Consider the following 25301-nt stretch of genomic DNA (forward strand, 5'->3'; position numbering starts at 1 on the left):
GCAATCCATGATAATCCTTTAAATGGCTTGTCAGTCTGAATGAAGAAGAGGTCAGCTTCTAAAATTTAATGTGAATCTCTTTGCTTCTAAGGAGAGTATCATATCCAATTCCTTGTTTAGTTATCAAACAATGCATTATAGACTTTTGTCCCTCCTGCCTAACCAGAGTGGCCTTCTCCACGGTAAGCAAATGATGGCATCAGTGAACTGACTTTGTCTAGCTACAGCATAGTTTACAAAAAAGGACCTTTCCAAAGGGATAGTGGAAAAAAAAAAAACTATGTATAAATTATTCAGTTTAATTATAAGACTGTGCCTGCTGTTACTTGATGAGTCTTAAAGAGACTAAAAACTATGTACTGGTTTCAGGACATCGGAAATGGAGCTAGGAACTGGGTATCCAAAGATAAATGAGGATGGCCTCTGTACTCAGGTGGTTTGGGGCACATGGTCCATTCTCTGTGAGTCTTCACTCTCTCCATTTTTCTTTAGAAACACATTTTTTTTTTAAATGAGGAAAGACTAAGAGCTTATTATCCCCTATGTGATGTAAAACTGAGCAAATGAATCTGTAAGACTATACATTGTAAAAAATAAAATAAAAATAAAAAAGGAGTCACAATAGATTATGTATGAATTTAAGTAAAACACCTATTTCTGTCCATCTGCACTTAACATTTCAACATGGGATTTAGAGATGGGAAATACATCTTTTGTGTGCCTTGTAGTTCACATAAAAGCATGTACACACATACACAATGTATCTTTCAACATAACTACACATACACACTCCATTAGAAAGATACTGACAGATTTGTAAAACATGTTGGCCTTGCACTGCTAATCTCAGAATACATTTTTACTTAATTTATTTTTGCACTGCAGGGTAGCACTGGCCACCATCAAAGATCTGTCAGCATTTCCATCATAACTCTGTTTTCAGAATACTGGAGTACAAGTGCCAAAATACATATTTACAATTTACAGACAGCAGTGGCTTTGTCTTCCTTTGAAATCGACTGCATCTTTACAAGGAATATTCAGGATGGCAGTGCCCACATAATAAAATGCATCACATGAAACAGAGGAGGTTGAAAGATGTAGACTTCCAGCCCAAGACTAACCTACACCATGGGAACTGATTCTGCCACATTCTTTGCAGCTGTAGTCATCTCTACATCATAGTCATAGTTGGAGAGCAACAGTCCAAAGCAAGATTATTCTGATAATATATGTATATATAAATATAGGAATACATAGCATTAGTACACAAAACGCTAAAGGTGGAAAAGTAATAAGCATACAGCAAATTACTCTAGAGCTGACCACTTGCACATCGAGAAAAAATGAACACAAGCCACCAAGCACAGACATTGACCATTTCAACACTGAACAACCAACTCATTACATAGGTAGAGTTAAAGCATTTAAGAGTAAAATTGCTCTTAAACAAGTGTGTAACTACATTTGTAGGGCTTAAAACAGTAAATGGGATGTTATGCAGACCTGGTAACTGTTGTTGTTTTTAAGTTTAGGTTGGTATACCTGCGAAAGGTATCAGTAACAACTGATTTTGATAAAAGAAAAATAAAAACTCCAACTTTATTGGCTATTTCCACAAATCAGGTGATTTTTCAGAAAAGAGGTTTGTTTAGCAATTTAATTTTTTTAAAATCTAAAGCTCATATTCTGATTCATAATTTTTATGTTCTTCCTAATTGTGACACAGATATATCTATGCAGACTATGGTGATGTATGAAGTAACTGCATACATTTTTGCTGCTAACCATGACTGATGTATCCTAAGATAGAAGAGGCCCCCCTCACACACATAACTGTTGCAAATTCAAAATCAAAAGCTAATTTATAAAAGCACATGTGTGTGTGTGTGTGGGGGGGTCTATACATATAGTTTTATTTTTCTTCCTCAAGTCACAGGAAAAATTTTAATGACAGTTTATCATACTCTTGTTGGTTCAAACAATATTCACAGTCATCATATATATGAAATTAAACCCTGCCATTTCCCCTTTGTGCTTAAAAGATGAAAGCCACTGTTAGGGTACACATGTATCAAAATATTCTTAACAGGGTTCAAAAGAGTATACATACATGTGGTAGAAGCGAGACGTCTGCTTTTAGAGAAGTGTGGCACCTCTTTGAGATAAATTGAATGGGACTCATTACTTCTGTGTGTTTCAGCTCATATGCTAAGAGCAGGAGGACCATTTGAAAGACTAATTCTACAGCATTGACTCTTAATCTGCCAGGATTTTTTACAGGAAACTCATTTTGCTGTCTGGGTAATAGGTTGGGAAGTTGTTCTGAATTCTGTTATTCATGTACAAACTTACACTTTCATGATATTCTGAAGACATCTGCATTAGCTAATTTTCTAGCTCTAATGTTATCATTATAATAGCTGCCTTTCTTCTTACCCCCCCACCCTTTAAATTTTATCTCTTTGGGTGTCAGGTGGTCGGGTAATTCTTTTAGTGTCTCTATAACTTTAGGAACAAAAGAAGCCAAATCAATTTCACCACAATTTGGTTATAAAAATAAAAATGGCCCAAACTGCATATGCATATTTCTAGTTAAATTATACAGATACATTAGTTAAACCACTTACTTTTCTAGTTTAATGGGAATGTGGGTTTGCAGTTAGATACTTGTAAAGATTTTTGAATGTTGAAAATATTGTTTCTCTTTTCACCTGTGAAGTTAGAAATAAAACACAACTAAAACCACACAGTTCATCAACCACCTACTGTCCAAAATGACATGGTACATATCTATGCAACTGTACACCAAGAAGTAGACTACACACCAAATGCTTCAAGTACGACTCATGCCAACATCATGAGGAATCATAACATTCTTGAAATTTTATACATTTGTCCTCTAGGAGGACATTGCAGGAAAGAAATTTACAAAGACCATGGCTGTATTATCGTACTTTTTTTAAAAAAAGAAAAAAAAAATAGTTTCTTTGGATAGAAAGAAACAGTGTAAAAAAATCTCCTTTTTAAAATGCAGAAATCGCTCCATTATTAATCTGCATTTACATTACCGTCTGAAAGAACAGAACGGGTCTGGGAAGACCATTTTCTGTACAGACACTAGGTAATCTCTGAATGAAAGGACAGCATCTGTCATGGGAACAAATGTGGGGGACACTAAGCTGTTAGCGCACGTAGAGACTTTCTTAAGGCTGACCCAGTGGCGACCCTTTGGATCCAGAAGTTATTTCTTCTTTTCTTTCTTTTCAGTTGAGTTCTGGTAACAACTTGGAAGGTTCGTTGCTCTAACGCTGAATTCCTCCACTACAGAGTATAGAATAATGACACCAAAAGTACATTTTTTTTTGTTTTGTTTTTCTTTAGAAAATAATTTGCTTCTTTTGCATGCCACAGGACAGATTTCTAATGTGAAAACAAAGGAACAAGGACAAGACTCTTCCCCATCCCAACCACCTTTACTTTCACCTATACAGGAAATCCTTCCGGAAACATCAGCAAGAGACTAAACAGACACCAAATCTACAAGTTCATACAGTCTGTCATGGCAGAATAACCAAGAATTTCCCCTAAAAAAGGTTTAAATTTTTCAAACATAAGAGAGTCTAAGAGAATCATATGAGAACAAAAACAAAAAAAAAAAAAAAAAAAAAAACAACAACAACAAAAACTATAACAAACCCCCCCCCCCAACTCTGATTCCCGTTTTTGTTTTGTTTTTAAGAAGAAATGAATACCACACTGGCAGCTGAAGTCAGGTGAAATGCTCACTAATAAATAGATCAAAATTAAGAATGTCTACACTGCTGTTTTAGAAACAGGACCAGAATTCCTTGTAAAATGATGACTCTGTGGAATGCCTTTACTTCCATATCACCTAATATTGCAAAAGTAAAATAGACAAAAGAGTGTTGGTAACAGCTCAACAATGCTGGATTGTGGACATTACAGGTACACTTTTGTTAAAAGTCCTACAGGGTTATTGACTAAGGCTAGACAGCAATTCAAATGATCCTATTTGGTACATCTACCGTGTCCAAGATCATTACATGGATACAGCCAAGGACTGGTCCTCAACTTTTAGGAAAATGACTACAAGGAAGAAAATCAAGGTGGCTATTTGGTCCCCCCAGTTGATAACTGTCCTGGAACTGGAAAAACAAAGGTGGAAAACATAGACTGCAACAAGTTAAAGGACTTGGAAAAAAGTTGGTGGAAAGTGGCACGGTATACAAGTAAGGTCACTGGGCTTGGGACGGCAAGGGCGCTGTATCGAAAGAGCATCCACGGGACCAAGTACTTATAATGTCTGGTGGTGTCATTCCCTCACAATTTGTATCTGTATGTGGTAATAAATAGATCAGTTATGTAATAAGGCAGTGTGCTGAATATGCATTCATCCTGTGGAATGAACCACCACAGAAAGATCCATGGTACCATACACATTCTTTAGGTTTGCTCGTGTTGCGTCTGCATGTTTTCAAGGCTAGCCAGGCTAACTCTTCCTGGAATTTCCTTGGAGAAGCGTGTCCTCTGAGGCTGGTTTGTGTAACCTCTCCTTTATCAAGAGATGATGACTGGCTTTAAAGAAAAATAAAGCTGAAGGTTGTTTGCTTTTTATTTTTTCCCTTTTGGTTGTATCATTCTGAGTGTTTTCATATAAACAACAACAACAACAAAAAAAAATTACAACCAAAAAAAAAAAAATAGTTTTTGATGTATCCAGTTGTTGTATCCTCAGGATGTTCCAGATGTTTCCAGGTAACTCTGTAATTTACGGACTGTAGTTTTGTCCAGCGAGCAAAGATCAAAATCAAATGTTGTGTTTGTAATATGAAAGTGTCCAGTTTCTTCTATAAGGTTCACGATCTGAAGAAGTAAAGAAGAAAAAGTGTGGGCATAAGCAACAGACACCACAGGCCAATAAAAGGAGATGGGGAACTCAAACATGGAACCAAGTGATAAACATTCTTATTAACCACAACAAGGTTCTATTTGCAACACTACTACCAAACTGCCTGTTAGTCACTTTGGTAAATCAAAGATATAGTAAGCATTTAAAATAAAATCCTCAATAAGCCATTCAAATTACCAATAGAACATTTTACTAAGATGGTTAAGGATGGATGACAGTTCAAGACCCTTAAAAAATTAATCACTAACTCAAAAGACTATGACTATATTTTAGTAGATGTAAGAAGACCACCAGCTAGAAATAAATTTTTTTCTAAAAAAAGAAAACATGAATTTAAAAAAAAAAAAAAAGTTTCAGGAGCTGGTTCAGTGGTTAAGAGCACTGGCTCCCAGCACCCACAATGGTGGTTCCCAAACACCTGTAGCTTTAGTTCCGAGGGTTCCAGTACTGTCTTCTGATCTCCGAGGGCACCAGACATTTACATGGTTGGATTTGCATAAATGTAGCAAAACACTAGTATGCAATAAGTTAAAAAAAACCCTGATGTTCTGAATATAGTTATAAAATATAGGAACACATGGAGCAAAATCAGATACTACCTATTTTACCCCTGCCCACTCTGGCCCACAGGAGGGGCTCCAGAGAGCCTGTGGAGGACAACAGGAGGGACTCCAGAGATGCTTGAACTGTTCTGTTGTTGAATTTGGAAGCAGCTCTGTGGGCTGCATTTACTTTGTGGAAATTCACTGCATTGTATATATTACCTAAGAACATACACGTGTTGCTTTCTGTTGTGTTCAAAGAATTATCTTGCATAACTGGGAATAACAAACTACCTAGAAGAGGAATCAATGCCTTTTCCCTATAAGTAAAGTAGTCCCATTTCCTTTCTTACTGTATTGGCTTAAACCCACAGTGGTAACATGTTCACTGGCTGTGGGCCAAAGGGACTGCTGGGGAAGACTTCCATCCATAGGTTAGCACTGATAATCATGGCATGGCTTCGATGGATTCCTTTACCATGTAAAGTGCCCTTTCATTGGCAACAATGTTAAAAGAAATAGACGCTGCTGGGCAGTAGTGTACATGTCTTTAACCCCAGCACTCCGCAGGAAGTGGAAGGTGGAAGGTAGAGGAAATTCGGGGCCAGCTTAGTCCACAATCAAGTTCCAGGACAGCCAGGGAGGGCTACACAGAGAAACCCTGTCTTGGAAAACTATGATACATAGAAAAGGGATGGGGACTCATTTTGGCAAACTTCCTGAGGGCAGATGGGGCAAGGGGTCAGATTTTCACTTGGGTTTCACTTGGCAAGCTCCATTCTTATTTGATTCTCTTTAGTTCAATTATCTCAAAAAAAAAAAAAAAAAAAAAGATTGTAATTGTTTAGCCTATTACTTATTCAATGAAGTTTTAAATTATGTAACACTAAGTTGGAAAACTGCCGAATTAAAACTTAAAAACCTTCTTTTCTTAAAGCTAGTTTCCTGAAAGCATTTGTGAATGAATCCCTGTGAGTCATAAAAAGTGCTCTCGGCACACACACACACACACACACACACACACACACACACACACACACACACACCAGAATGCACACACCTCAATCCAATTAATTGCCCAATTCCAGATTGAGCTCTGATTGTTTTATCTGAGTTCTGGAACTGTTTTTGGGAGTTAAAACTCTGGCTTTAATAACAAAGTCACTCTGGTTGGGGAACTGTAACAGACACTGAAAACTGATGACCTAACATGCCATTTACCTCTTTCTAAAAGTTACCGACTTTCTCACAATGGCACATCCAGGTAAAATGCCTGTCTTCTTAGACCTATTTGCAGCACTTGTCAAACACTACCATTCACTTGTTAGAAGTCATTGGGCTTTTAGGAAAATTCTTGAGGTCATGGACAATGGGCATATGCCTTTTATCTTCTGCCTTTCTTCCTTGTAATGAAGATACATGCTTGGGAGTGTAATAGCTATCTTTCTCTAGAAAGAGGTAGAACAGACAGAGTCTACATTCTTAGTGTCATCTTTTAAACCGAACATGGAGCCTGGATTACTTGGCTGTAGGCAGACTGCTGTGTGTTAGGATGAAGTAGGATACAGTCTTACTTTTACTTGCTTGTACTGCTAGACTCAGGCTCCTGTTACATGTACCAGAAGATTATTAGAAGGGAAATGCACACTTATTGTTAAAGTACATGACTTATATAGGACTAAACAAGAGTTTACTACCATATACACACAGCGGATAATGCTGTAATTTCAGTACTCAAGAGGATAAAGCAAGAGTATTCTATGCAAAATCTCCCCACCCAAAATATTTACATTATAATTCGTAATCATAACAAAATTATAGTGACGAAGTAACAATAAAAATGATTTTATGGTTGGGGGCCACCACAACATGAGGAACTGTATTAAATGGTCAAGGCATTAGTTGAGGACCCCGTCATAGGAAGTTAGGTATTATGGCACATACCTTTCAGCCTAACTCACAGGAGGTTGAGGTATGGTTACATGGCAAGATGGCAAGATAACAATCAGATCAAAACAGAAACAAATAGCTTCCTCGGAGCTCTTGTAATTAGTAATTTATACAATGGCAGCAAATGCCACCAAGTCCAGAGTTCCGCAACAAAAAGGACAGAAGAAAAATGACTGTACACTAAGAAGCGGGTCTTGAATCTGGCATATGGAGATCTGGCTCTTCGCAATGTGAGCATCATATGAACATCATTGTGATTTCATCTGGAAGATGGAGCTAAAGCAAACACTCTGCTCCACATGACAGGCTGTCAGAGGATCAAGTAAGATACAACTACCACTTGCTACAGGGACCAAGGCAGCATGGCTAAAAGTACCACATAAACAGAAATGTATTCTGAATTACCTGTAGAGAAAGCTAAGCAACACAGGACTGTCAGGCTTGGTACTTCTCCCTATAACCCTCAATAATTGCAGGACATTTCACGCCACTAAAACCAATTAAGTAAGAAAGAGGAACACAGGAGGCTTCTGTGACAATCCCTACCTCAACCCCCACCCCCACAAAGTAAGAGCCTAGACAGGAAACCATCAAACATAACTCTTAAAAACTGTGATAAGGATGTTGAAGTGTAGCTCTCCACAATTAATGGCTTCTGGTGGGGGTACTGATGGCAAAGGACTCAGTTTTATTTAAAAGGCTGGCCAGTGGGAGTTTGACCATGTTCCACTGAGTATATGGGCAACACAAATTGGAGAGGGTTTATAAGGATGGGAGGTGGACCTGGGAGGACCGAGAAGTGAGGATACTCAGGGTGCATGATGTGAAATTCCCAAATAAGCAATAAAAATATTGTGTTGGGAAAAAATGCAGGAAGGAAAAGCCAGACAGGCCTATGTTATATTATTATTATTACTATTATTATTATTATCATCATCATCATTATCATTATCATTATTACTTTAAAAATCTAAGCGTTTCAGGAAGAAGGTGTAAACTGGATAAGGCCAAGTTGAACCCACAATATAGTGCTATGGAGTAGAACCCAGGATTTGATTTAATTTTCATTACTACTGTTTAAATGACAGGGAATGCACTCTTTCATAAAGAGCTTTTTATGACTCAATATAGTTACTTATAGTTACTTAGTAATAAACTGAAATGTGGATGATAATAATTGTCTGTAGAAGAAACTTAATTTTGTATCACAAAACCTTCTGGCCACTAGGAAACCCACTCAGTCTAGTAAGGGTTCCCAGTACTCACAAGGCAGCTTCCCATCTCTCCTGCAACAGGATCTCACCCTTGCTACAGCACACACAGGAGTTGATGGAGCTAACAAAAGGTCCCTGCATTTCTGTGGGGCTTGTGAAAATTCATCAAGGCAGATGCAAACATAGATCCAAGGAGCAGCCAAGGCATTTGGGAGAATTTGGTCCTATTCACCAACAAGAAGGACATTCATAGCTTGAGTTATTAGAGCATGTACTAATGTCCTCAATTAAGTAAAGGCTCTGTAAAGATACACACTCTGTTTCAGGACTCCTAATGCCAGAACATCAGAACACAACATTAGCATGTGTTAGTTCAACCAAATAGGCCATATATCATGAAAACACTCCACTAATTCCTGAAGGACTCACCACACTCTGCATTTCTAAGGGCATGCCCTGTCTGCAGTATGGCTAAACTGTGGTGTCACTGTGCTGCTTGCTTCAAAGTGGTCTCAATACCCACACATGATAGTAACAGAAGCCAGAGAGGCAGCCGATAAGAAGAGCACATGAAGGCAGGGTTCATGTTGGGAGTGGGAAAGGAAGAGGGTGTGAACTACCTTCACTGGGGCTGGGAGGAGGGGGTCACCATGCAGCTGCTAGTTGTTTTGTTTTGTGTTAACAGGGTAAGATTTATTTGCTATTTACGTGGTTCCCTCTTCAAGTCCATTTTAATTATAAAAAAGGTAGACACATTATTTTTAGTCTGATTATTATCTTTTCAAATACCAGGGCAGTTTACTCCTATCGAAAAGTGGCCACTCACTGAGTGGGAAGTCATGAACAATCTTTGCTTTGATTTTATCTAGAATGCAGTTGTAACTCAGGTCTTTCATCAGTACATAGGAAACCATATTGACACACGAAAACATGAGCCCCACATGAGCTCACAGGTGGCGACCCGTGTCCTCATCTCACCACGTGAGGACACCTGGCTCTAGTCTACAAGGGATTTTAGGATGTGACAGGTAATTTCCCAGATCATTTTTAGCAGAATACTTTTTGGGAAAGGTTCTCTATGTTGCTAAGAATATTCCAATATGCTAATCAGCCCTGCAACCTTGACAATAATTCTACAATACAACTAGATGGTATATAAGCTGATAAAGTGTCCTTTAAGGAAGCCCCGGTTCCCCTAACTTTCTTTCTTCTTACTTCCTCCTCTCTTCCCTTTGTCTCTCTGTCTGTGTCTGTCTGTCTGTCTGTCTGTCTCTCTCTCTCTCTCTCTCTCTCTCTCTCTATATATATATATATATATATATATATATATATATATATATATGTATGTATGTATTTCCCCCCTTTCATAACAGAATGAAAACCCAGGCTGAATTGATGAGATTCAACCTCATTTTGAAATAAATATGGGATGTATAGTTTAACAAGGAAATAAATGATTAACCAAGGCTAGACACACACTCTCCTGTTTTGACTGTGCCTACTGTATTTTTACCCAGTGGAAAGAAGATTTAGGAATACAGTCTTTTCTGATCTAATGCTTTCTTTTCATGAAAGTAGATACTAAGAGCCAGGACAGCATGCCCCCAGAGTAAAATAACGTTACTAGCCAGCTTTTGTGAAACAAATAAAATTGTCAGAACATAGTTTGGGAATAGGGCACGTTAAAGGATGACACCCAGGATGCTCTTCTGGCCTCAGCAGAAGTTATGGCTCAGACATCCAGTTCTGCACAATTGTGGTTACACAGACTTTGTGGAATGCAGTCCTCAAGGTGGGGAGTATCATCATCAGTCCTCCACTGTGCTATGCTTTACAATATGAATTAATTAAGCAGTAAACTGTGACAGGGCATATATCACGGTATCAGAATCACAAGCCTCAGTTGCATTACAAGGCAAATGGCCAAAGATAGAGCTTTCAGCTGGCCTGGGAATGCAATTAGGGTGAAATGCTGTGTGCCCTGGAGTGCCTTTATGCCAGGTTAAAAATTCATAGCTATTTCTCTGTCCCTATAGAATACTAAAGTAATCCACTTGTATGCAATTCTGAAGTAAGCCACCTTCACTCACAGTTCTTTCAAAGGTCAAATTAAAGAACATTAGATTGAGGATGCCAATGATATTTCCAGGTGAGACCTTGTCCAACAGCCAACTCTCCCAAGCTCTTGACACCCGTGAAGCCTGCAAATGGGGCATCAATAGCTTTTTCTCACAACTGTTCTTTAGTGACTTAGAGTTACCGTTTGGGAGCAGATAATGATGACCAGGTACCAGATTTGCCATCATCATTTAGTCAATGAGCCAATTTCTGTTCTATGAAAGGAGACTGAAGAAAGTGTAGTTGGTTCTCTGTATCCCCAGGTTCTTCATCCTCAGATATAATACACCATGGACTGAAAAATACTTGGGGGAAAATGTCTTTACTGAACTTGTCATTATTCCCCGTATAACATAGGATAACGATGATTTGTATGGCATCTGCATTGTATTAGGTACAAGAAGTAACCCAATAATGATGAGAATAATGGAAGAGATACAAAGGTAGTATGTAAATATATCACCACCTGAGGGAGTGAGTGCTCTGGTGTTGACAGAGAAGGATGGGATGACTATAAGTCAAGTGCTAAACATGCCTTGAAGACACTTAAATACAGCTCCTCTGTCTATGCTCATTTAAAAGGACACACAAAGCCTAGAACTTATCTAAAATTGAGACTCACAGGTCTATAGACAAAATCTATTATTTCAAATTCTAGAAGAGTTAAAAATTGATTAGACCAAGAGATGCTGGCAAATTTGAGGAGTATTTATAGATTGAAGCAAAATGAACACAGAATGTAACCATCGACATTTAAAAAAAAATAGTTCATATACTACTAAGGTAGAGTAAGTACTAATTTCAAGTCATTTTAAGGTAGTAAAAAGTTTAAGTGAAGCAATCTACTATGGAATCTGGAACACACAGCCTCCCAAGTGTCAAAGGAAAATTACCTTATCAATAGCCACTGTGAATGGAATAAAGGCATGGACTGTACTTGTACAAAAACTAAAAACCACCCCTCTTATCTTCTCAAAACATCACATTGTGCTAATAGAAGTTTCCTCATGCAATGAGCATTCCAGAGTTGAGTTCTTGATAACACAATGTATGTTGTACAAGATAAGGGAAATGAGAAAAATATTTATTTTCCGTAGAATGGACTGGCAAACGGTTACCAAATTGAGTGACAAATGTTTACAACACTTGACTTAAATTCTTATCACTGTTTTCCCATGAAACCAGAAGCCTGGTCCCCACAGTTGCTACATTCTCCTGACCCCTCTTCTCAGTGCACATGTGCTTTGAGCTGGGAGGAAGAGCACTGTGTCTGCCAGTAGTTCCATGGAGTTCTCCACAGGGCATTCTGGGTAGCCTCAAGTATGTAATCCCTTCCCAAATATCCCTACAGTCACAATTCCAATCCTGTTGGTGTGAAGTTGCTGTGGCTTCCATGTGCTATCACACTACCCCAGGATAAACAAAGGCCTTGAGGTTGGGGGAAAGGGTTGTGTTAAGAAGCATTTCTCACCTGCTGCAGAATGTGTCTTTCCCTCAGTGTCATTAACCTTCTGTGGAGCTCTACCAACTCATCTAGGTATGCCTGAAAGAGAAGGGTGTTCCCCAAAGAACAGAACTTTAAAGGGCGGTTGGTGAGTAAGAACATACATGCAGGGGTGGCTTTGTATTGCTCTCTCAGAGGACCCAAGTTCAGTTCCCAGCACCCATGTCAGATGGTTCACAGTTGCTTGTAACCCCAGCTCCAGGTGATCCAACACGCTCTTCTGACCTCCATAGGCACATACACTCATGCGCCACACACACACACTTTAAAATAAATCTTAAAACAAAACAAAACTATCATCCATGCAGAGCTTAGGGTCTTCATTCCACTGAGATATACGAAGCTATATGGACATCATGTTCATAGTCTTCTGCCAATGAAGTTTCTTACTCTGACTTTGACCTTTATCAAAGGGTCAAAATGGGAAGGGCAATTCTTGGGTCTATAGTTCTCAACAACATTCAAGTGAGCAAATTCAGTTTCCCACAGCAAGGAAATCCAATGCTACATTGCCAGTTTAAAGTAATGATAGCTGAGGCATTTTCATTTTTAATTCTTCAATCTCAAACATATTTAGACAAAGACAAAACACCTAAGTTTGAACATGGAAGAATCAAATCATGTTATGTTAGGGAAACAAATTCTTAATAAGAGGGACAAAAAGGTTCTCAAGTATTCCAAATGTTACATTACCGACATCAGTAAGTGATGAAAGAACAGAATAGTTTATGAAATGCAGAAATCACTATGCAAATTAGTTCTATGTCAAACAGGTCTCTCACACGGACAGCGGAACCTCTCCTTCATATGTTCACACTCATGAGTCCTGTCAGCTGACTGTGTGGGTGCCTCAAGGCCAACTTCAGTAAAAGCCAAGGGGGAGTTTGCTGACATGTTAAACCCCACCCATAACAGATGACTGACATCCTTAAGTCTTAAAGTCAGAGTATACATACACATACACATGTATGTATGTATGTATGTATGTATGTATGTATGTATGTATGTATATCATACACACACTGAGGAAGCTTACTGCACAGGGGTCAGGTCTCTTTTTTACTTATGTATGTGATCTGATCTGCCTCTGCTGCAGTCTTCATATATCCCAATGTAATATGCCTGAAGTTTCTTGGTAATGTGGGAATCATGACAAATGGTAACAAAAGATCATGTTGACTACTGAAGATAAAAGCAAGACAGGAAGAAAGGAACTACAGAGCACATGGATGAAGCATTCACTTGGGAGTCTTGGTTACTTATGGTGGCGCTAAGAGAAGAGCCAGCAAAAATGAGGGGAACAGGAAGAAACAAAGACATGCCAGGCTGCAGCATTCCCAGAAAACCTACCTTGTCACATTCACCATTCTTTATTTGCTTATCGGATTTGCTTTGTTTTATTGGACTTTTCACTTCAAGAATCTAGGGATCAAAGAAAACAAGGTAAATTTCATTTCAAGCACCTTCTAGCTAGCTACCTAACAAAAACAAAAGCACTCAAAATGCACAACATTGTTGCCCAAATACCATTTCTCTACACATTTTTCTTCTTTTCTAATCTTGCCCCCCCCACCCCTATCCCCCGGAAAATAAATAAATTACTTGTATATTAACTGCTGAGTCAGAGCAGCAGAGCTTAGGGAAATGTGGATGATAGGGAAACCGATCTGAGCTTCCCAGGCGCTTTTATTTCCTGACAGCACTCGTGCATGCATGGCAGAGTTATTTTGAGACTGCCTTCCAGACTAGCAGGACTTTCTTCCTGCTTACTCTGCTGCTTCAGCATGAGCACTTGGTGGGCTAGGAATGATGAAACAACCCTTGCCCCCTGGTGCACCTGCCTTTCAGATGCTAGCTGCTCACTCCACTAAATGGGTGCAACACTGGGAGTGAAGGTGGCCATCAGTCAGTCACAGTCTGGGATCCTATGACAGGCAGAAACGGTTGTGCTTTAAAAAGGATGTGCTTACGTGTGACACAATGCCAGGTGCCTTTCCTTTCACCTGGATCGACTGTAATTCCACACTCTGTTCAGAAGCTTGGGTCGGGAGCTACGCTCATAATTGACAAAGAGGAAACTACTGTTTAATAAATGCCACTGATCTATTATATAGGATCTTCAAAATGGAAGGTTCTGGGAGAAATATTTTTAAATGGCCCTAGCTTGAAAAGGACAACTGCATTTATTAAATATGAGTGCTTTCAAATGTGCACACACATAACAGTAGAACAATTTATATTTCTCTCATCATAACCTCAATTCTATAATCAGGAACTAATACCAAAGAGGAAGATGCTAAGGATGTAAAAGTCCCATATTCCTCCTATTTTCTATATTGTATCTTGTCCTGGCTCCATTTAGAGTTTTGTTTCCTGTCTACTATACAGTACATAAACGATCTTAAGGATATGTTTACTTTTAATTTGTGGTAACAAAAGCACGGAGCTGGATACCTTGCCTTTATCATTTAACATCGTATGGCCTCCAAAGATGAATGAGACAACATGATAATGTCTGTATTCCCATTCAGCTATGAAATTTTATACTACTAATAAATAAGTATTCTATTTGGCAATAATATTATCACGGTATTCTGGCATGAATGAATACTCCTAAATAAAGTATTTCTCTGAGTTGTAAATATGCATAAGTAACAAACAGTCTTTCCTGAGATCCACATTTATGCCTTCGTTTTTAACATTAAAATGAGCAAATGACTGATTTGGCCAGGCAAACTTAAAATACTACCCTTCCGGCAACAGAAGGAAATTACCAAACGGCACAGGCAAAGCAATCATTTTTAACATGCTCAAAAATTGCCACTGCAATTGAAATTTCCTTGTCTTTACTGTTGCCAGAAATGAGACCTCAGGGAAAAAATCAGCACAGAGACCTGGAGTAAGCAGGTCAGTAGATGGCACTCCTGGCCAGCTCAGCACTGGCTTGGGCCACACAGAGACAATCCGCAGTGATTTGAGGCAGAAGGAGAAAACAGCACTGCCTTTTGCCTTGTGCTTCAGAGAACTGAATTTGTTCCCATCACATCTGCCCCTCCCACAGCCCCATCCCCCACTCCCCTTGCTTTCCAAGTGTCTGAAGATGCTATATTTGCAAAGGAACTTTACAAGCCAGGTTTAGACAGTCCTGCAACTTTTCTTCAAAGCAGAAAACAGGTAGAACATTTGGGTGCTTAAGTCCAACTCCACACATTCCGAAAGTGCAACAGCACAGAAGGCCAAAATACATTGAAACCCTAGTTTCTTTCTTCTGAGGCCCTGGTAGCAGGAACAAAAGCCCGGGTGTCAGTGACCCGCCTCAAGTTACTGAGTGGCTGCCCAGAGAGGGCTCAGTTAATCTTCCTTCTTTGATCTCTCTCTGCTCCAAAATAAACAGCTTTGTCAAAACCTCATTCTGAGAGAACTGAGCCATGCTGGAGACAATTGTTTTATTTATGATCATTTCGTATCTTCAGGGACCGACTCCAGAATATAAAAGTACAACACCTTGTCTTCCACAGGCTTATTTCAAACCAGTTTAACTGGATAGACTCTTTTGAATTTCACCCATGCATGGCAGGCGGATATGTGATTTATGATATTCTGAATGTTAGAGAGATCCAGTGGATCGCTTCATCCCTTGATTCCCCTTTCCCTGTACTACACCACACTTGGCTAAAAAGATGGGGGTTTGTTTGTAATTGATACATGGTGTGTTTGTGGTGAGAGAGAGGAAAAAAGAGCCATCTTTGGTTAAACGATCATAAAACTTTTTTATTATTTACCAATAAACTGAGTAGAGGAAGACAGCCACCCAAACCACTGAATTAAACCCCCAACAGAATGATAATCTCTGAAAACAAAGGAAGCATCCTTAATCTGAGGATGTGGCTTGGGAATTAAATTTCCTAGATCTCTTTGTGAGAAATATGGAGTCAATCATGCAGCAGATGGATTATCTATGGGCAGATTTTCTATGTTGGCCACTATTAACTTCTAATGACACTTCCATTAACTTCTTCGCTGTGCTGACATGTGGCTCTATGTTTTTTCTTCAGTAGATAGAAAATTAACTGCCCAATTAGCCCTTCTCCCTTGCTTGGATACTGGGAGATTTGAGATGGGGCAACAGACAGTTCTATTGTATCTAATACCCAAAGTTACAAGATCATTATTAAGTAATATGTATTTATGGCTTGGAACTAGACTGTTCTGCAAGGCCTCTTGTGGTGAAGGCTTGGTTCCTACTACAGAATGTTCAGAGGTGGGGATCTGAGAAAATGACTAGATCATTAGGGCTCTGTCTTAATCAACGATGGATCTATTGATAGGCTGGTAAGTAGACAGAAATTTAGAAGATAATCTGGTTGAAGACAGTGGGTTTCTGGTGGCCATATCTTATTTCTTTTTCTCTTCCTCTCATGCTATTTCTTGTTTACATGAAGTTTGTTCATCAAATGAATCCCACCATGATGCTCTACCTCATCATGGTCCAGAACAATGGAGCCAGGTGACCCTGGGCTTAAACCTCTAAAACACTGAGTCAAAATATACATTTTTACCTTAAAATTGTTTTTCTTGGCTATTCTGTCACACAATATAAAGTTAACTAATACACTAGGCAATGGGCATGGAGAGTAAAACTCGGGAATTTTGACAATAAAGCTTGCCTGAAGATTAGGGAAGCAGTCAGCTACTAGAGCTCTTACCTCTACGAAATCTTCAGAATGAAAAGAGAGCAAGTTCTTGTCTCCTCTCACTTATATTCCTCTTTCTACTCAGCCATCTCACTTCCTGTCTGTCTGTAAAGACCTCTATGGTTAGCTAGTGGCTAGCTCTGCCCTCTGATCTTCAGGCAAGCTTTATTTGGGCAAACAAGATATCATCACCCAGGCCTTTCTAGTTTTTGCCACCCTTTTTATTTGATGTGAAATTTCAGATACCTCTGTACCACCCCATGCTTGTACACATGAGCTCTCTAGACAAGGTTATGAGGAGGTAAGTACTTTTGTTGTACACAGTGTCCTACTCCACAATAGCTAACACTGAAAGCTAGTGGACTTTGTTCTTATGTTCCTAGGTGCACTGAGAAAGGGACACAAAACTGCAGTTACATGGATTAAATGAACATTCCAACTATTTAATCAGATAAAGTGTATTTTACCCTCCCAGATAGATGATATTATTTATTTGGCTTTGGTTTGCCAGACAGTTTTGACAAAAGAATTTACACTTTTCCTCAGAACCAGAGTCAGTTCAATACTGTCCATTCAGGAAGGGCACGATAGGAGCTTGATGGAGCCATGTTTACATGGCAAACCATCTGATCACAGTGCTTGGAAGAGATGCTGACGATGGCTGGAGAGAGCATAAAGGCATGCTCAATGTGCCTAAATCTTGACATTCCTACTGCAAGCATTATAATTCTGATATACTGTCCCCTGGGAGGAGAAAAAAAAGGGGGCCCTAATATAAGGTTAAATTAGATATGAAATATGTCAAGGTCCCAATTCTATTCTTTTGCTAGCTTTTACTAAGCACTAGTTTTGCTTTTGTCTTTTTAAAAAAATTATCTAGCTAGTTAGCTAGTTCTGCTCAGTTGACTGGTCATGATGCTTTTCCCTGGGACTCTTGGCCTGTGGTAGAAGGTAGCTATGCTAGAAAGCAAGTTGGCCAGATAAACATCATGGCTGGTTGTTGAGATGGGGGAAAGGCAAGATGGAAAAGCCAGGTTAAGAACGAGGAAGCTAGGCTCCACACCCATGTAGGACAGAAACTATAAAAGTGCAGGCACTGCTCCTTTCCAACAATGAAGGACTTAGGTTGCAGACAAACTTTATAAATCATGAATTTAAAAATTTAAGTGAGCACTGCTTCTTTATTCAAAACACATGAAAGAAAAAATATCATCACAGTAGTAACACCACATTTTTCCCACTAAAACAAAGATCACTAATTCAGGGGCAAGGTATTTTAAATAGCAGAACACTTATGAAATGGAATAATTTTAGAAAAAGCAACCCTTTAATTTTCATGTTAATATTCATATGGCAACTTGAATTAAGCAATTATTGCAGAGGTCATAGGAAATCTGCCTACACAAAAAAGATAAGAATAACTTACTGTAATGAGTATGAACTCAATGCATAATGGGACTTTTACAATATTCGTGATGCTTGAAAACAGTTTATTTTAGTAAGTAATGAAAATATCCCACTCTCACCATTTATTTAACACAAGCTCTTCACAGCTTTCAGAATTCTGTTTAGACCTTATCTGAAGAGCTATATTCTGAGTTGACTATCAAATTAATAGGCTTTCTTTTAGCTCAACTTGTAGTATGATAATAATCAGCATTTTGTTAATTATTCTTTGCATTCCCAAGTAATGGCCCTTCTCTCTTGAATGAGAAACTGAGGCTGAGCAGCTACAATACACATTTACATAAACTGAGTGCCAAACAGACACACTGCCTTTACACACACCATTGTCCTGTTAAGCTGCAGGGTGCTAACATTATTTAATGAAGGAACTGGGGCACATAAAAATGTATATCCCCTACCGGTCAAACACAGCAAGTCCAAGAAGTCATGTTCTTTCTAATTAAGTCATTTATGCTAAGGTCTGAAATACAGAGAAGTTGAGAATACGGGCAACACTTTTGTGTCACCCTTCCTTCCTACATCTACCGAAGTGCTTTCTACCCCCGTGTGCTTAAACTAAGGTTGAGGATAAAGAGGAACTTAGTTTAAAATTAAGAGGTAAAATAGTTACATGCTGGATTTAAAAAAAAAAAATGATTATGTGTAGATGTGTAGAATCTTGCTGAGTACAAAGCCCACAGTTTACCTGGTTGCTGTTAGTCTTCAGTAATGGCGGCGGGGGTTCATGATGGAGAGGTGAAGAGGCGGAGCTGCTTTCACTGCCGCTGCCATCACTCAAGCTGACCCTGAGGAGAGACACTGAACAGTCACATGCCCCACCACACACAGTCAAGTATCATGAAAAGCAAGGTACACAAATATCGCCCCCGTGAGGCTGCTTTTGTGGCACCAGCTGTTGGCATATGTTGCGTGCTTGTAACTGGAACTGGTTGGGGTGAGTCCACTGCTGATGTGCTTTCAATGATCCCAGTCTTTGCAACTGAGTAAACCAGGACTTAGAAACATGTGCCCTCCCCCCCCCCCCAGCTCTGGAAACAGATGCAAAATAGAGGCTCAAGGTTCACAGCCCAGTACTGTGACACAAGGCTAGTGCTCAGGCGCCACCTAAGCCACCCTGGGAGGCCTGGCGTTCTAGAAAAACATAGTTATCATGGCTACTGTGTCACGATTCAATGACATCACTGCTACAAAACATGGATACAATAATGTGCTACAAACACACTGTGGGCACAAACTGTTTCAAATATCACCTTTTTTTTTTTTTTTTTAAATAATCTCTCAGCATCCAGAGACAACAAAAATACCACTCTTTATGTGTTTAATTTTTTTTCTACTCAGAATAAAACGTAACTTTTTCCTAGCTAGAGAGGAGATGGTGTTTTTTTTTTCTGCTCATTCTAATGTGCGCTCTCATCTCATTCATCCAGGAGGGCATTTCAGTATCTGCTCTCTCTCTGGTTATATAGTAACCTGATAGAATATTCTCCTCAGAGATAGGAAATGCTACAGAAATCATGACAGTTTTTCTTTCACTCTGAATAGGCAATCACATCCTCGCTCTATTATACATTCAGACAGAGGCAATACAAGATAGGAAACCAAAAGGGTACACTGGGACAGCCTTTTAGCAAAAACTGATGGAACTTGTTTTTCGTAACTAAATTACATTAATGAAGTGTTCTGTTGAAGCGCTGCTTTCAAACGCTTCTCAACTGAAGTGGAAGGCTGAGTATTTAAACCGATTAAACAGTTGAGACTGCACAAGTGCTGTGAAGATCAAATGTTACATGGAACTGTTGTGCTAGCAGTATATGTCAGGTGGGGGAACAAAGATGTGTCCCTAAGAATGTTCATTCATGTCAGGCAACTCACAAACAAATAATATGTGTGATAGACTCTGGATGGGACAGAAAGTGGGCAGGTAACAAACAGCTACCCAGTTCTCTTAACAGCAACTTAGAAAATTACATGAATAAGGCATAAGTTAGAGAGAGAGAGAGAGAGAGAGAGAGAGAGAGAGAGAGAGAGAGAGAGAGAGAGAGAGAGAGAGAGAATGAGTGTTGTTTTTCAATACGCTAAATTGGAGAGCAGCCAGTTCTTGGTCAAAATTAGTTCCTAAACACCAAGGTTCAGCTCAATTTTAGGTCCTTTTTGACCTACCAGTTTCGTTCATCAAAGAAGGCATTACTAGGCCAAGTCTATAAGGGTCCTGAAAAAGGAACGTAAGCAGTTGCATTGGGGAAGCAAGGTACAGGAAGATGTCATGACTCTAGCTTTGTCACTGCAGGGTCTGATAGGGTTTCCATTCTATGGAGGGGCAGCTTGTCCCAAAGGACACCAGTGAATTCCCAATTGGGAAATATACAGTCTGTTCCCTTTGGAGTCTCTTTATCTTAAGTATTTTAGGGCCATCTACACAGTAACAGATAACGGAGAAAGATTTATTGCAATATATTAAAAATGTAATTGGATTTGAAGTTCAAGTAGATTCATATTTTCTACTCATAACACATTAAAGTATGCATGCCTATTTGTTTTTCTCATGATAAACAAAATCCTCAAGGCAATTTCGAGTTGACTATTAATTATAAGTGACATGAATTACCATCTTCTAATGTAGAATTATGCCTCATAGCATTAAAGCTACTTAGGGAACCTAATTGTCAGCACACTTAAAAGGAATTTATTTGCTGGAACACACACACAGGTGAACTTAGTTTTAATTAGGTCACAACATAATTCACCGGAGTCAGTTATGTAGTTCTAACTACAAGCAGCAAATGCAGATTCTTCACATGTGGCCCCCACCCACCCCAAAGCAACAGGTGTAAAGCATCTTTTCAGATGAACTTGCTGCATGCCATATACATCTGACATGGCTTCTTCCTTCAAAGGTTTTTGGAAGGAAAAAAAAAAAAACAAAAACAAAAATGAACACAACAATACCAGTTTCAGAGCAAATACAACCATTTGCTACACAGAGGGATATAGCTATTTGCTCTACCCTCCATCCTGTTTAAGATGGAGTCTCGTGTTACCCAGACTGGCCCCAAACTTGATATACAACTGAAGAGGATTTTGAGCTTCTCATCCCCCTGCCTTCCCCTCCTAAATACTGGGATTACAGGCAATATGTTAAGGATCAAACCCAGGGCTTTGACGATACTGAGCAAACATTCTGCTGACTTAGCTGCAGCCCACTCACATTTGCAGCCAGTATTCAGGTGTTTCACACCTTTGTGGTTTACCTAGTGAACCAGTATGGTTCTGCTACAGGGAATCTCTTACCTTCGACTTCGGCTTCCTCCCCTATTTACAGGTCTTTCCATCTCAGAGTCATTGTCATTATCCTCTGCCTCATCAGACTCCTCCTCATTGTCATCAGAATGCAGATCTTTCATGATAGACCTTAAAGGACCTGAGTAATGACATGAACCACAGGCCATCAAACAAACACTTAGATATACTTAAGCATGTTAGACACTAGGGAACACTTGCTGTACTGATTCTGGCTAAGAACAACCATCCTAAACAGTTAGGACTTTGCAACCAAATTCAGGACATTTTCTGGATTACAATATCTACTTACACATTACTGTTTCCATCACAGAGTCTCCAAAATGTTTATTTAAGAATCTCAAGTCTGTCCTCCTTATTAGTATAGTGGTAAGTATCCTCGCCTGTCACTCTGGAGACCAGGGTTCAATTCCCCAATGGGGAGTTAGTAAATATGTCTGTTCTTTGCCAGGCATTGGTAGCACATGCCTTTAATCCTAGCACTCAGGAAAAAGAGGCAGGTGGATCTCTGTGAGTTTGAGTGAGTTCCAGGACAGGCTCCAAAGCAATACGAGAAATTGTGCCTCGAAAAACCAAAAAAGAAAAAAAAAAAAAGGAAGGAAGGAAGGAAAGAAGGAAGGAAAGAAGAAAGAAAGGAAGGAAGGAAGGAAGGAAGAAAGAAAGAAAGAAAGAAAGAAAGAAAGAAAGAAAGAAAGAAAGAAAGAAAAGGAAGGAAGAAAGAAGTAAGTCTCTAATTTGGGGCTGGAGAGGTGGCTCAAACAGCACTTGCTGTTCGGCCAGAGGACCTAAGTTTGATTTCCAGCCCCTCATGGTAGCTTATTACTCTGACATCCTCTTCAGACCTCCTCTGGCACCAGGAATGTGCAAGGTGCACAGATACATGGGTAAGCAAAATACCCATACATATAAAATACTTAAAAAATTAAACAATCTCCATTTCATTGGATTTAGTGTGTGTGTGTGAATTCTTACCTTCCCACCCCAAATCACAACCAAAAGAAAAATAGATCTATTAGTAAGCAGGATGTTTTGTTTAGTTAATCCATGTATTGAAAAGTTGAGATTAATAAATCACTGCGGTTGTAGCTGGTTCTTGGAAATGCAGCCTTTGTGTGGTAGTTTCTGATCTATTAAGGTTTAGCTGTTCCTTTATTTCAAGGTCAATTTCAGGTCAAGCAAGCATTTCAGTGAAGTTCAGGTTATAAAGTGTTTCAAATCCACGGTGTAATGTCCTATCTCTGATATTCTATTGATCTTGGACAGCAGATCTTGTTGCAACAACTTTATGTGGCCAATTTTCACCTTACTTTAAGAAATTTCTGGCAATACATCAGCATGTATTAACATAAATAAGGCTATGAAATAAATCATGTGCCCAGAAAATCCAGACAGTATTAGATGGGGGTGAGGGGAGCTGTAACTAATTTTATTTATGACCAGACACACACACACACACAGATTAGTGTTGCTTTCCTTCCATTGTACTACTCAAAATATGATGAAAAAAAAATTTTTTTTTTTTAATTTTAACACAAGATTGTAAAGGCACCCAAGAAAGGGGCATTTTCATTCTGGATTGGGCAATCCTCAAGTCTAATCTACGACAGGACCATTTGAGTTGTCACTAAGTAGTCAGTTCTAAAACATGCACCAACTCCCTGCAACCTCTCATTCTGCAAACTCAGATTTCTCTGCTTTTGTAGTAGGCTTACTTCTTTGAAAGCTAATGAAACAAGATTTCTGAATAGCCGAAACTATCACTGCCTTTTATTATATATTTTCTTGGAAGCTTAGCCTTAGTCCAAATACACACAACAATTTAATCCTCTTTCAGAGCCTGCGAGGCCACTTGGAATTCAGTGTAGTCAATGAGAACAGTGATGTTCACTATGGTACTAGAAAAGAAAGTTACTCTCTTGACACTGTTCTACTGTGCAAAAATGGAGCCCACTTCTGAAGATTTTATACACACATTAAAATATGCTTCATTATATATTCTGGTTTAACTTATCCATCATTTTGGCTAGTATATGACTATGGGTAGAGAAATATATATATACTTATATATTTAAAAAGAGCATATGCACTTTTGCTTAACAAGTCTACTAAAATATAAAAATAAAATGAATAAAATGAGAGGTATCCAAGGATGAAGAATGGGGGTGTGTGTGTGTATGTAAGTGCCTTTGAAGCTGGTTTATAGGAGTATTTCCTTTGGGAACTCCCTGGAATGGCTTGTGTCTATAATCCATTTGTGAAATGGGAATCTGGTGGCAGAGCCTGGAAAAGGGGGACTTTCTAAAGTCAGGTCTCATATATCAGAATGATACTCAAGTTCATTCCTGGGGGAAATAAACACAACTGCATAAAAGCCACGTTACCATTCAAATAATAAAACAGTAGAAGATAGGCCATAAATCAACTCATTAGGTTGTTTTGTGGGGAAAATATTCCATTAGCCTTGGGGCTGCTGATACCTTGTTGCCTGGTCTGGGATGGTGTGAAGCTGGAGCTGGAGCTGGAGCTGGAACTGGCAGGACTGGGTTGCTCTGACTTTTGGAGAAGAAAAGAAGAAAAAAGCATCATCAATAATACATTTACAGGACACTACACCTTAAAATGAAAACGACCTGTGTGCTAAAGCAACCTCTACAGTAAGTCTGATGTTGTGCATCGAAAATGACCACACGTACCACTTTGCTAAAAAACTAACACAGGGGAATTCTGATGCCATTTTTTTTTAAATTTGATTAGAAGTAACACAAATCAAATGTCAAGGATGAAACGATAAATGCCCAGAAGCTACACAGCTTCAGCCCTGCTCACTGCCCTACAGATCTCCTCCTAAAGGACACATACCTTCACTGTCCTTTCCATGAGATTTGATTGACTCAACTGGTTCAGACATAGTAGTCAAGAGGCCAACCAAGGTCATTAGTTCAATCACATTATGAGCCAGTTAATTTTACCCTTGTCCAAGGCCATGAACCAACTAACCCCACTCACCACAAGTTCACAAATGGAGGCTGATATTCATAACATCCAGCAAAGTCCCATAAACAAGTTAGGGGAAAATGTTGCCACTAATTTAAGAAGAAAAACATTCTTTTATTTCATTGCCTATCTACTGGCAGAACAGTCTCACACATACACCCAACTCTTGGACACACCCAAACTCAGTCTTCTTCCTTCTCAAACCACTAACGTGGCTGTGAAAGCACGTCATATGCTTCTTCCAAGTAAGCTGCAGCTCTCCAAGGTAGTTCCTAGGCTGTGTTCTGCCCAGATAATCTGTAGACAGCCAGCACTTTAAAGTTCATGTGCTTCTGGTTACATACTTAGCAGAATGCATTGCGAGTTGCAGGCCATCCTTATCTGTGACGTAAGGCATCATTGCAGTCTCTCTGCACCACTGTCTGACAGTCTTCATGCTGCTTGCAGGGTCAAAATCAGGTGCATGGAAAGAAATGTGCAAGATATGCACCACACACCTTCAGGCTAAGTTCATGCTTTTTTTTTTTTTTTTTTTTTTTTTAAGTAACTTAATAAAGCTGATGTGTTTAGTTATAAGAATGGACTATT

At 39.1% G+C, this 25301-nt stretch overlaps 1 protein-coding gene across 2 annotated transcripts in view; it reads right to left on the reverse strand.

Annotated features, from left to right (window-relative positions):
* Positions 1–4612: 4612 nt before the first annotated feature.
* The window catches only part of Mllt3 (MLLT3 super elongation complex subunit), a 256673-nt gene continuing 235984 nt past the window's right edge, over positions 4613–25301 (reverse strand). For both annotated transcript variants that reach the window (XM_051188137.1, XM_051188138.1), the window contains exons 6-11: positions 24197–24272; positions 21711–21840; positions 19108–19207; positions 13612–13683; positions 12229–12300; positions 4613–4887 (exon numbers count right to left, since the gene is read on the reverse strand). In XM_051188137.1, coding sequence (XP_051044094.1) covers positions 4756–4887; positions 12229–12300; positions 13612–13683; positions 19108–19207; positions 21711–21840; positions 24197–24272 — 582 coding nt within the window. In that variant the 3' untranslated portion in view covers positions 4613–4755. The remainder of the gene's footprint in view (positions 4888–12228; positions 12301–13611; positions 13684–19107; positions 19208–21710; positions 21841–24196; positions 24273–25301) is intronic.

This window comes from Phodopus roborovskii, unplaced genomic scaffold (assembly GCF_943737965.1).
Source record: "Phodopus roborovskii unplaced genomic scaffold, PHOROB, whole genome shotgun sequence".
In the NCBI taxonomy this organism is placed as follows: domain Eukaryota; kingdom Metazoa; phylum Chordata; class Mammalia; order Rodentia; family Cricetidae; genus Phodopus; species Phodopus roborovskii.